This window comes from Macrobrachium nipponense, chromosome 10 (assembly GCF_015104395.2).
Source record: "Macrobrachium nipponense isolate FS-2020 chromosome 10, ASM1510439v2, whole genome shotgun sequence".
NCBI classification, from domain to species: Eukaryota; Metazoa; Arthropoda; class Malacostraca; order Decapoda; family Palaemonidae; genus Macrobrachium; species Macrobrachium nipponense.
The window spans coordinates 91,868,652-91,881,999 of NC_087204.1; the positions used below are offsets into that span (position 1 = coordinate 91,868,652).

At 38.3% G+C, this 13,348-nt stretch overlaps 1 protein-coding gene across 3 annotated transcripts in view; it reads right to left on the minus strand.

The window, feature by feature from the left end:
- LOC135223755 (polymerase delta-interacting protein 3-like) overlaps positions 1 to 13,065 on the minus strand; it is a 109,405-nt gene extending 96,340 nt beyond the window's left edge. For all 3 annotated transcript variants that reach the window (XM_064262512.1, XM_064262511.1, XM_064262510.1), the window contains exon 1: positions 12,908 to 13,065. In XM_064262512.1, coding sequence (XP_064118582.1) covers positions 12,908 to 12,990 — 83 coding nt within the window. In that variant the 5' untranslated portion in view covers positions 12,991 to 13,065. The remainder of the gene's footprint in view (positions 1 to 12,907) is intronic.
- Positions 13,066 to 13,348: the final 283 nt, after the last annotated feature.

Consider the following 13,348-nt stretch of genomic DNA (forward strand, 5'->3'; position numbering starts at 1 on the left):
TGTTGTTTAATTGTGCTGATTACAACTGCATCTTGAGTAAGATCAATGAACGTTACATACATATGATAACATTGTTCAAATGATTGCTGGAAAGGCTGAGAAAGCGATGATAGTCGTCACTGATCAGAACCTGTACATCCCACGGTAGCCACCATATTGGATTTCAAAAACTGCCTTGAAAACATATTTTACGTTTAAGAGTGGTCACATGCTTATTTTAGTTTGTATGGGGACTTTCCATATATCACATGATGTTGACAAAAAACTTCAATCTTTTGAATGGTATGCTTGGAGTTGTAATTGTATTCTTGGTTTCACCATTTAAATATAGAGTGAATAAGACCTGTCCACCGTGATAAGGGTTGGTAGTCGCTGGTGTTTCCCCCTATGTAACGTTTATTGATCCTACTCAAGATTGCAGTTGTAATCAGCACAATAAAACATTTTGTTGCCTATATTACTGAAAGTATGAAACTTTTAATTCCCGGGGTCATGGTTTGAACCGAATTCATTTTTAAAACTTGTAACCGGTGGTTTTTATCCTTACTGCCATCACAACTGAAACTCCACAGTGCTCATTTGATTGTTATTATACACATTTTGGTCTCAATCACTCCACATTGCACTTTAAACAAGTGCTGTTCCATGGTTCCTATGCATTTTGTTCTTTGGAGTAATGGTTCTGGAATTATCGGATCTGTCCCGGATCTGCGAAACTACCCATCACAGGAAATGGGAAGTTTATTGACACAAGCGACTCTGTAAACATCGAGATGGCGTCAATCTTCTAAATATTTAGAGTTGTAAGTAAAAAAGTTGAACGCGTTTTGGAGAGATTTGGACTGCCTTGTACCACCATTTCAATACCTCTGTTTAAATCTTAAATTTGGCCTTAATTTCTAACTTTGGAGAAAATACTTAATTTGAAAGGAGAGAAGAGGTCTTTAGCTCCGTTTCTCACCAACAAGCGCGACTGATGCCCATCTCCGATGTCAGGACGCGTTATAATTGTACTTTTTTGGAGATTGTTCACAACTGATCGTAAATGGTCCACCCCTGTACCATGCGGTTTTTTACCTAATTACAGTCAATCCAAATAAATATTACTTAAAATTCTTGTTCAGACGGTAAAAACTACATAGAAAAAACTATGGGTAGTTCGCAGACCCGGGGACAGATCCTACAATTCCAGAACCATTACCAGAATAACAAAATGCATAGAATAAAAGTGGTCCAGAATTCCAAAAAATATACCAGAAAAGTCCCTTATCCGACCATTTTACACCAAAATACCATCCGCCGATATGTCCCGTGAAAACATACATTTTTCTAATAGTACCCACTTGATGTGAAGGCTAACACGGCGGTCGGAGCTCCCGTAGTTCTTGAGTTGGCCGCGGACAGGATTAACTTCCTTCCAACCAATAAAAACATGTCCCATGAATATGAATCAGACAATCATACCTTCAGTCACAAAATTTGCCCTTTCCGTTCGCCACCGCCGACATGGACAGAAAGCACGCAGTATTATTTCCCAAAATTGTTACAGCAGACGAGTTCAATAAATATACGCATTTGTATATTAGTATTCTGATCGAGTTCCTACGAAAAAACACAGCATGAATTTATGAAGTGGTTGTACAGAGAAGGGTTGCTTGGGGACTATTCGGGGTTGTATACAATGTGCAACACAGCGAGCCGACGGTTCATGAAAACATGGGACCAGCGAGGCACGGACACTGATTTACATGTGGAGCTGTACAAACAGCAAGTGCGGTAAGAAGGTATCAGTTCGGCACAGCAGCGAATTTGAAATGTGAATAAGGTAAGTTGTATATTAATGTTTGTTAGCCTTAAAACTAGTGTTCGGTTAGTTCGAAGCCAGTACCGAAGCACGTGTTTCGAACAGTACTGTTTCGGTTAGTTCGAATCCTGTACCGGAGCACGTGTTCGAACAGTAAGGCCTGGCGAACGAGGAAGGTTGTTCAATGTTACAGTTTATGGTGGGGTGGGAAAAAATCAGGCTAGTTTTGGTTTTTGGTTTTTTGTATGTACTGTGGCTAATTCACTGTAACCTAACTGTGGTTAGCGCGCGCAGCGCAATATTACTCTTGCCAGAACATGTCTAGCCTGCCAAGAATCTTTAAAAATGCGGATAAGGCGCGTAGCGCCGTTCCGCCGCGGCCTACTGTAAGCTCTGTGGTTAGTGCGCGCAGCGCAATATTAGGGGAAACATCACGACAGGCCAACCCTCATCACGGTAGAACGGGTCTTATTCACTCGATATTTAATTGGTGAAACATGAATACAATTGCAACTCTAAGCATACCATTTAAAAGACTGAAGTTTCGTCAACATATTGTGATAATATGAAAGCCCCATACGAACTAAAATAAGCATGTGAGCTCTTCGTAAAAATATGTTTTCAAGGCAGTTTTGAAATCCAATATGGCGGCTACGTTTTTGCATGGACGGTTTCTCATCAGTGACGGCCCCACCATCTTTCCCCAGCCTTCCCAGCACTCATTTTGAACAATGTTAGCGTATGTATGTAACGTTTATTGATCTTACTCAAGATTGCAGTTGTAATCAGCACAATAAAACAAACATTTTGTTGCCTATATTAGTGAAAGTATGAAACTTGTTATTCCCGGGGTTATGGTTGGAACTGAATTCATTCTTACCTTGCAATCGGCGGTTTTTATCCTTACTGCCATCACAAACTGAAACTCCACCAGTGCTTATTTGATTGTTATTATACATATTTTGGTCTCAGTTCACTCCACATTGCACTTTAAACCCATTGCTGTTCCTGGTTTCTAAGCGCGCGCGCCATAAAACACAATTTCGAACAGCAGACGACACAGACGACGAAACTGCAAAGGTATTCCCTAAACTGTTTACTTTACTCGTTATTTAGTTTAAATTTTTTACTTTATTTAAAAAATTTTTGATTTAATTCATGTATATTACATGTATATTATCCCTTTTTGCAACCAAATTACCCCAAAAAAATTAAAAAAAACAGATATTTCTAAAGTAGATATAATCAAATGTTTCTAACGTTTTCGTACATCTGGCTGCCGAAAACCATAGAGGAACGAATACGGAAAAGTGCATAGAGGAACGACTACGTTTTTTTTTTTTTTTTTTTTTTTTTTTTTTTTTTTTTTTTTTTTTTTGCTTTTTTGTTTTTGCTAGCACTTTTCATTGATTTCAGTCTTTATTAGTATTTTGAATTTTTTTAATAATCGTATGCCAGAAATAAATGTAACCTTTAATGTTTGCATGCTTTAATGTTTGCATGCTAAGAATGGCAAAATCATCGTTGCCCACATTAGTGGAGGGATTCCCACACATACGCTGTTGCCATTATTATCCTGTTAAGCGTCCGCCCCTGATGAGCTCGCTGCTAAACGTACCGTCACGCTTTTTTGTAATCAGCGATCATAGCACTGATGATAGTTTTTCAAAGTTAATATTGATTTTTATGCTTGTTATTCATACTGTAATTAACTGTAGGAAATTCTCTCTCTCTCTCTCTCTCTCTCTCTCTCTCTCTCTCTCTCTCTCTCTCTCTCTCTCTCTCTCTCTCTCTCTCTCTAGTCCAGTCACTCGGCAAAGAAAAGTCATCTTCACTTCCGCAATTGGAAGAAAGTTTGTATCATCACTGGAGGATTCAGAAAACTAGAGCTCTCATCATCAAATAGGTTATCAATATCACACTCCTCATCTAGTATTTGATTGATCTCACCTAAAGAAATATGCCTCCTCTTTGGGACATTCATTGTGAAAGACGCGAAATCCAATTTGTCTCGATAAACGCCCGAAGCGTATTGAAAGAAAACCAACAGGGACAGGCAGTTTTCTAGCTTAAGCGACCACCAAGAAAGAGTTGCCAGGCTGGAAATAAGTTTCCCATGTGCTGAGAGTGTTACCAAATGATGTTCCTAACTTTCTATACGAGTAAACGTATTATTACGGGGCTGACGGCTTGACAAGCACAGTTAAAGTCTTGAACGTAATATCCCGTTGAAGGCGCTACCGAGTAGATCGCGGTAAACGTCATTATTACGTTGGTGACGCTTAAACAGGTTATAAAACTGTTTCCATGATTCTAGTTGTCATAGTAATGCAATAATGATAAAATTGCTTTAATATTTATGTATATATACTTCCAATACATAGCCTAATTTCACTAATTTCAACGTTTTGTGTGTTGTCTTATACCCAGTTTGGTGAGGGTCAACACATGCCGAATGGCAACAGAGAGAGAGAGAGAGAGAGAGAGAGAGAGAGAGAGAGAGAGAGGAAAAGGGATGGCGGTGGAAGGGGGGGGGGTTGGGGAGAGGTAGGTGGAGCTTTATACGCGTGTTTGTATCCATTTCTGCATAATGGAGTTTTTGTCTCTTGGTACAAGGACAAGTGTCGTTATTCTTTACGATTAGTGATTCACGATACCCTTATAAATTACGGCACTGGGTGTAATGCACTATAGCAAAATCTTGTTCTGTTAAGAGTGTTCGTTACAGAAATAGGTATTGCCCAAAAACGTGCTTGCACTGTCTTTCTGAAAACCCATAGTTAGACATTGTGCTTAGTTGTCAATCAATTTTTGTTTTTAATACCAAGAAACTTATTTTTTACAATCTAGCTATTGAATAAATTTGTATTTTTCTCAGTCAAAACATGCCCCTCAATGCTAACTTTCCTCTTTTTAACGACTTTCTGGTCATTGCAAATTCGGCCCCATAATTTCTTATGGCGCGAAAACAGACAGAGGCCCATGGACCGAAAACGATTGCGTCACACTACGGCGATAATCCAGCAGTAAAACATCTTCATATATCCAAAAAGTAAATAATAAAGATATATATGCGCATTACGATTATAACAATTACATGTATAGCTGATAACAATCTGCATGAATAACTGGTAAACTGTTCTGCAATGACAGTTGAGTATAGCAATTATTTACAATAGGTACGAAAGTCAAGATGTCGTGACGTCATAATACAGAACTTGAAAGAACGTTCTAATTCAGAAAAAATATTACTTAAATTAAATTTTGAGTCAGAGTCGAGTTACTTTTCAATAACGAATATTTTCAAATTAATCATCATAAATATGTAAAATATTGATTTTACTACTTATTTAAAAATTAGCCATGAGCACGCTTCTAGTCATCTTCTACCCAAACAGCTGTTTACGCCTGGCTTGTTGTTGGTGAGAAATCGTGTTTCGATTGTTGTGATAAAAGTGCTCCAGCGTCTGTGGGTACAAGTGGTGTGCGGATTTAGGGGGAAACATCACAACAGGCCAACCCTCATCACGGTAGACGGGTCTTATTCACTCGATATTTAATTGGTGAAACATGAATACAATTGCAACTCTAAGCATACCATTTAAAAGACTGAAGTTTCCGTTCAAACATTTGTTGTTATATATGAAAGCCCCATACGAACTAAAATAAAGCATTGAGCTCTTCGTAAAATATATGTTTTCAAGGCAGTTTGAAATCCAATATGGCGGCTACGTTTTTCATGGAACCGGTTCTCATCAGTGATGGACAACCATCTTTCCCCAGCCTTCCCAGCACTCATTTGAACCAATGTTAGCGTATGTATGTACGTTATTGATCTTACTCAAGATTGCAGTTGTAATCAGCACAATAAAACAACATTTTGTGCCTATATTAGTGAAAGTATGAAACTTGGTTGGAACTGAATTCATTCTTACCTTGTAATCGGCGGTTTTTTATCCTTACTGCCATCACAACTGAAACTCCACAGTGCTTATTTGATTGTTATTATACACATTTGTCTCAGTTCACTCCACATTGCACTTTAAACCCGTTGCTGTTCCTGGTTCTAAGCGCGCGCGCCATAAACACAATTACAAACATCAGACGACGACAGACGACGAAACTGCAAAGTTTTATTCCCTAAACTGTTTACTTTACTCGTTATTTAGTTTAAATTTACATTGTTATTTAAAAATTTTGATTTAATTCATGTATATTATCCCTTTTTTTGCAACCAAATTACCCCGAAAAATTACAGGATATTTCTAACGTAGATAAAATCAAATGTCTAACGTTTTCGTACATCTGGCTGCCCGAAAACCATAGAGGAACGAATACGGAAAAGTGCATAGAGGAACGACTAAGTTTTTTTTTTTTTTTTTTTTTTTTTTTTGCTTTTTTGTTTTTGCTAGCACTTTTCATTGATTTCAGTCTTTATTAGTATTTTGAATTTCTTAAATAATCGTATGCCAGAAATAAATGTAACCTTTAATGTTTGCATGCTAAGAATGCAAAATCATCGTTGCCACATTAGTGGAGGCTTCACACATACGCCGTTCCATTATCCTGTTAAGCGTCCGCCCTGATGAGCTCGCTGCTAAACGTACAGTCACGCTTTTTTTTGTAATCAGCGATCATAGCACTGATGATAGTTTTTTCAAAGTTAATATTGATTTTTATGCTTGTTATTCATTCTGTAATTAACTGTAGGAAATTCTCTCTCTCTCTCTCTCTCTCTCTCTCTCTCTCTCTCTCTCTCTCTCTCTCTCTCTCCAAAGAAAAGTCATCTTCACTTCCGCAATTGGAAGAAAAAAAAAGTTTGTATCATCACTGGAGGATTCAGAACTAGAGCTCATCATCAAAAATAGGTTATCAATATCACACTCCTCATCTAGTATTTGATTGATCTCACCTAAAGAAATATGCCTCCTCTTTGGGACATTCATTGTGAAAGACGCGAAATCCAATTTGTCTCGATAAACGCGAAGAAGAGTATTGAAAGAAAAACCAACAGGGACAGGCAGTTTTCTAGCATAAGCGACCACCAGGAAAGAGTTGCCAGGCTGGAAATAAGTTTCCCATGTGCTGAGAGTGTTACCAAATGATGTTCCTACACTTTCTATGCGAGTAAACGTATTATTACGGGGCTGACGGCTTGACAAGCACAGTTAAATGTCTTGAACGTAATATCCCGTTGAAGGCGCTACCGAGTAGATCGCGGTTAAACGTATTATTACGTGGGTGACGCTTAACAGGTTATAAACTGTTTCCATGAATTCTAGTTGTCATAGTAATTTGCCAATAATGATAAAAATTGCTTTAATATTTTATGTATATACTTCCAATACATAGCCTAATTTCACTAATTTCAACGTTTTGTGTGTAGTCTTATACCCAGTTTGGAGGGTCAACACATACCGAATGGCAACAGAGAGAGAGAGAAAGAGAGAGAGAGAAAGGAAAGGAAGGCGGAGGAACGAAGAAGAAAAGGGATGGGGGGGGGGGGGTTGGGGAGAGGGTAGGTGGAGCTTTATACGCGTGTTCGTATCCATTTCTGCATAATGGAGTTTTGTCTCTTGGTACAAGGACAAGTGTCGTTATTCTTTACGATTAGTGATTCACGCTACCCTTATAAATTACGGCACTGGGTGTAAGGCACTATAGCAAAATCTCGTTCTGTTAAGAGTGTTCGTTACAGAATAGGTATGCCCAAAAAACCTGCATGCTTGCACTGTCTGAAAACCCATAGTAGACATGCTGCTTAGTTGTCAATCAAGTTTTCTTTTTATAACCAAGTATTTTTTACAAGCTAGCTATTGAATAAATTTGTATTTTTCTCAGTCAAAAACATATGCCCCTCAATGCTAACTTTCCTCTTTTTAACGACTTTCTGGTCATTGCAAATTCGGCCCCATAATTTCTTATGGTGCGAAAACAGACAAGAGGCCCATGGGACCGAAAAAAAAAAACGATTGCGTCACACTACGGCGATTTTAATCCAGCAGTAAAACATCTTCATATATCCAAAAAGTAAATAATAAAGATATATATGCGCATTACGATATAACAATTACATGTATAGCTGATAACAATCTGCATGAATAACTGGTAAACTGTTCTGCAATGACAGTTGAGTATAGCAATTATTTACAATGGTACGAAAGTCTAGATGTCGTGACGTATAATACAGAACTTGAAAGACAGTTTCTAATTAAGAAAAAATAATTACTTAAATTTGAGTCAGAGTTGAGTTACTTTTTTCAATAACGAATATTTTATTTTCAAATTAATCATTCATTAAATATGTAAAATATTGATGTTTGTTTTACTACTTATTTAAAAAGAAATTAGACCAAGAGCACGCTTTTTCTCGTCATCTTCCTACCCAACAGCTGTTACGCCTGGCTTGTTGTTGATGAGAAATCGTGTTTCGAGTTGTTGTGATAAAAAAGTGCTCCAGCTGTCTGGGGGTGGGTACAAGCGCGTGGTTGCGGATTTATCACAGGAAAATGGTTAGTTTATTGACACAAGCTTACTCCGAAAAATTAAACGATCGGATGGCGGTCAATCTTCTAAAATACCTCGAGTTGTAAGTAAAAATGTTTGAACGCGTTTTGGTGAGATTTGCACTACGTTTGAGACCGTTTTCAGTACCCTCTGTTTAAATCTTAAAATTTGGCCTTAATTTCTAACTTTGGAGAAAAAATACCTTACTTTCGAAAGGAGAGTAGAGGTCTTTTAGCTCCGTTTACTCACCAACAAACAAGTCGCGACTGATGCCCATCTCGGGTGTAGGACGCGTTATAATGTACTTTTTCGGAGGGTGGCTTGCATTGATTGTAGGTGGCCTGCTTGGCCATGCTGTGATGTACTATACCTCTTGCCAGAACAGTATCACCTGCCAAGAATCTATAGAAATGCGGATAAGGCGCGTAGTGCCGTTCCGACCGCGGCCTACTGTAAGCTCTGTGGTTAGGGCGCGCAGGTGCAATATTACCATCTTGCCAGAACATGTTTTGCCTGCCACCAAAGAATCTTTAAAAAAATGCGGATAGGGGGAGGGGGAAACATCAGTACAGGCCAACCCTCATCACGGTAGACGGGGTCTTATTCACTCTATATTTAATTGGTGAAACATGAATACAATTGCAAACTCTAAGCATACCATTTTAAAGACTGAAGTTTCGTCAAACATATTGATGATATGAAAGCCCCATACGAACTAAAATAAGATGTGAGCTCTTCGTAAAATATGTTTCAAGGCAGTTTTGAAATCCAATATGGCGGCTACGTTTTTCATGGACGGTTCTCATCAGTGACGGACACCATCTTTGTCCCCAGCCTTCCCAGCACTCATTTGAAACAATGTTAGCGTATGTATGTAACGTTTATTGATCTTACTCAAGATTGCAGTTGTAATCAGCACAATAAAACAACATTTTGTGCCTATATTAGTGAAAGTATGAAAACTTGTTATTCCCGGGGTTATGGTTGAACTGAATTCATTCTTACCTTGTAATCGGCGGTTTTTATACCTACTGCCATCACAACTGAAACTCCACAGTGCTTATTGATTGTTATTATACACATTTTGGTCTCAGTTCACTCCACATTGCACTTTAAACCCGTTACTGTTCTGGTTCTAAGCGCGCGCGCCATAAACACAATACAAACAGCAGACGACGACAGACGACGAAACTGCAAAGTTTTATTTCCTAAACTGTTTACTTTACTCGTTATTTAGTTTAAATTTACATTGTTATTTAAAAATTTTGATTTAATTCATGTATATTATCCATTTTTTGCAACCAAATTACCCCGAAAAATTACAGATATTTTCTAACGTAGATAAAATCAAATGTTTCTAACGTTTTCGTACATCTGGCTGCCGAAAACCATAGAGGAACGAAGTACGGAAAAGTGCATAGAGGAACGACTACGTTTTTTTTTTTTTTTTGCTTTATTGTTTTTGCTTGCACTTTTCATTGATTTCAGTCTTTATTAGTATTTTGAATTCTTAAATAATCGTATGCCAGAAAATAAATGTAACCTTTAATGTTTGCATGCTTTGTAATGTTTGCATGCTAAGAATGGCAAAACATCGTCTGCCCACATTAGTGGAGCTTAACACATACGCCGTTCCATTATCCTGTTAAGCGTCCGCCCCCTTGATGAGCTCGCTGCTAACGTACGTCACGCTTTTTTTTTTGTAATCAGGGATCATAGCACTGATGATAGTTTTTTCAAAGTTAATATTGATTTTTATGCTTGTTATTCATACTGTAATTAACTGTTGGAAATTCTCTCTCTCTCTCTCTCTCTCTCTCTCTCTCTCTCTCTCTCTCTCTCTCTCTCTCTCTCTCTCTCTCTCTCTCTCTCTGAGTCCAGTCACTCGGCAAAGAAAAGTCATCTTCACTCCCGCAATTGGAAGAAAAGTTTGATCCATCACTGGAGGATTCAGAACTAGAGCTCTCATCATCAAATAGGGTTATCAATATCACACTCCCTCATCTAGTATTTGATTGATCTCACCTAAAGAAATATGCCTCCTCTTTGGGACATTCATTGTGAAAAGACGCGAAATCCAATTTGTCTCGATAAACGCCCGAAGCGTATTGAAAGAAAACCAACAGGGACAGGCAGTTTTTCTAGCATAAGCGACCACCAGGAAAGAGTTGCCAGGCTGGAAATAAGTTTCCCATGTGCTGAGAGTGTTACCAAATGATGTTCCTACACTTTCTATGCGAGTAAACGTATTATTACGGGGCTGACGACTTGACAAGCACAGTTAAAGTCTTGAACGTAATATCCCGTTGAAGGCGCTCGTGTACCGGTAGAATCGCGGGTAAACGTATTATTACGTGGGTGACGCTTAACAAGTTATAAACTGTTTCCATGAATTCTAGTTGTCATAGTAATGCAATAATGATAAAATTGCTTTAATATTTATGTATATATTACTTCCAATAAACATAGCCTAATTTCACCAATTTCAACGTTTTGTGTGTAGTCTTATACCCAGTTTGGAGGGTCAACACATACCGAATGGCAACAGAGAGAGAGAGAGAGAGAGAGAGAGAGAAAGGAAGGCGGAGGACGAAGAAGAAAAGGGATGGGGGGGGGGGGGGGGGTTGGGGAGGGGAGAGGGTAGGTGGAGCTTTATACGCGTGTTCGTATCCATTTCTGCATAATGGAGTTTTTGTCTCTTGGTACAAGGACAAGTGTCGTTATTCTTTACGATTAGTGATTCACGATACCTTATAAATTACGGCACTGGTGTAATGCACTATAGCAAAATCTCGTTCTGTTAAGAGTGTTCGTTACAGAAATAGGTATTGCCCCAAAAACTGCTTGCAATGTCTCTGAAAACCCATAGTAGACATGCTGCTTAGTTGTCAATCAAGTTTTTTATAACCAAGTATTTTTTACAAGCTAGCTATTGAATAAATTTGTATTTTTCTCAGTCAAAACATATGCCCCTCAATGCTAAACTTTCCTCTTTTAACGACTTTCTGGTCATTGCAAATTCGGCCCCATAATTTCTTATGGTGCGAAAACAGACAAGAGGCCCATGGACCGAAAACGATTGCGTCACACTACGGCGATAATCAGCAGTAAAACATCTTCATATATCCAAAAAGTAAATAATAAAGATATATATGCGCATTACGATTATAACAATACATGTATAGCTGATAAACAATCTGCATGAATAACTGGTAAAACTGTTCTGCAATGACAGTTGAGTATAGCAATTATTTACAATAGGTACGAAAGTCAAGATGTCGTGACGTCATAATACAGAACTTGAAAGAACGTTCTAATTCAGAAAAATAATTACTTAAATTTGAGTTCAGAGTCGAGTTACTTTTTCAATAACGAATATTTTCAAATTAATCATCATAATATGTAAAATATTGATGTTTTACTACTTATTTAAAAATTAGCCAAGAGCACGCTTCTCGTCATCTTCTACCCCAACAGCTGTTTACGCCTGGCTTGTTGTTGATGAGAAACATCGTGTTTCGATTGTTGTGATAAAAGTGCTCCAGCGTCTGTGGGGGGTACAAGTGGTGTGCGGTATTTTCTTATCACAGGAAATGGTTAGTTTATTGACACAAGCTACTCCGTAAACATCGAGATGGCGTCAATCTTCTAAATACCTCGAGTTGTAATGTAAAAAATGTTGAACGCGTTTTCTTGGTGAGATTTGCACTACCGTTGAGGGACCGTTTTCAGTACCCTCTGTTTAAATCTTAAAAATTTGCCTTAATTTCTAACTTTGGAGAAAATACTTACTTCGAAAGGAGAGTAGAGGTCTTTAGCTCCGTTTCTCACCAACAACAAGTCGCGACTGATGCCCATCTCGGGTGTCAGGACGGACGCGTTATAATGTACTTTTCGGAGGGTGGCTTGCATTGATGGTAGGTGGCCTGCTTGGCCTGCTGTGATGATCTACCTACTTTTTTGGAGATTGTTCACGCTGATCGTACATGGTCCACCCCTGTACCATGCGGTTTTTTACCCTAATTACAGTCATCCAAATAAATATTACTTAAAATTCTTGTTCAGATGGTAAAACTACATAGAAAAACCACAACTGCCATAGTCTAGGCCGTCGCGGGTAAGTACCCTAGATCTACCTAACTCGTTAGCAAGGTTAGGATAGGGCATTCTAGAAATGTAAAATTTGTTTTCTACGTAACCTGTTCCCACCGTAATACAATCGCCCCTGAAATCATTAGGCCTACGCTGTGAAGCACAAGAGAACAAATATTAGGTAACTAGCTTCATTGTCTAGCTAGTAGGCCTATAAGCCGCTTGGTAAACAAAGCATCGGGAACGACTTGCCACGGTTTCGTTCGTAGTTTACACCGCCTTCTTAAAATGACTACTTTATTATTAAATAACCAACCAAGACTTGGCTTACTGTAAACCAAATACGAAAGCTTGGGCCTCAAGTACCAAACACCCAAGTTACTAACGGATTCGGGTTCACGTTGCCGGGAAAACCAACGCGAGCTTAACGTACCAAGTTCATACTACTTTATAATTAAAAGCTTGGCGTTATTATTATCAAATTTCAAATCCTATGGTACTAACCGGTTTCCAGGTGTGTTATTGTTCATTTTAAACCTCTGCATGCGCTTCTGCTTAATAATATCGTCGAGAGATGCGTCCGCCATGATGCCGTTTCAGTCCGTGTAGCGTTGCGTCGAGGTCGAGGAAGTCAATTATCGAAGTGACGTCACGAGAGTGATGCAAGTTTGTTTTCCGTATTCGAGACGCTTTGTTCGTGAAAAATGTAAGCATTTTCAACATTTTTTCGCGTAAATAGTCTTTTATTACTTTAAGAAAATATTCTGAGCGGTCAAAACGATATTCAATTAAAATACAAGTCATAATCTACAAGTTTCTTCAAACGAAAACAAATGCTATCGACGAAGATGACGCCGTATACAGTAAACACAAACATCGTATAAACCATGTCAATGTAAAGACATTGCCTAGGACATAATTTACAAGTGGATAATATTTTTAATT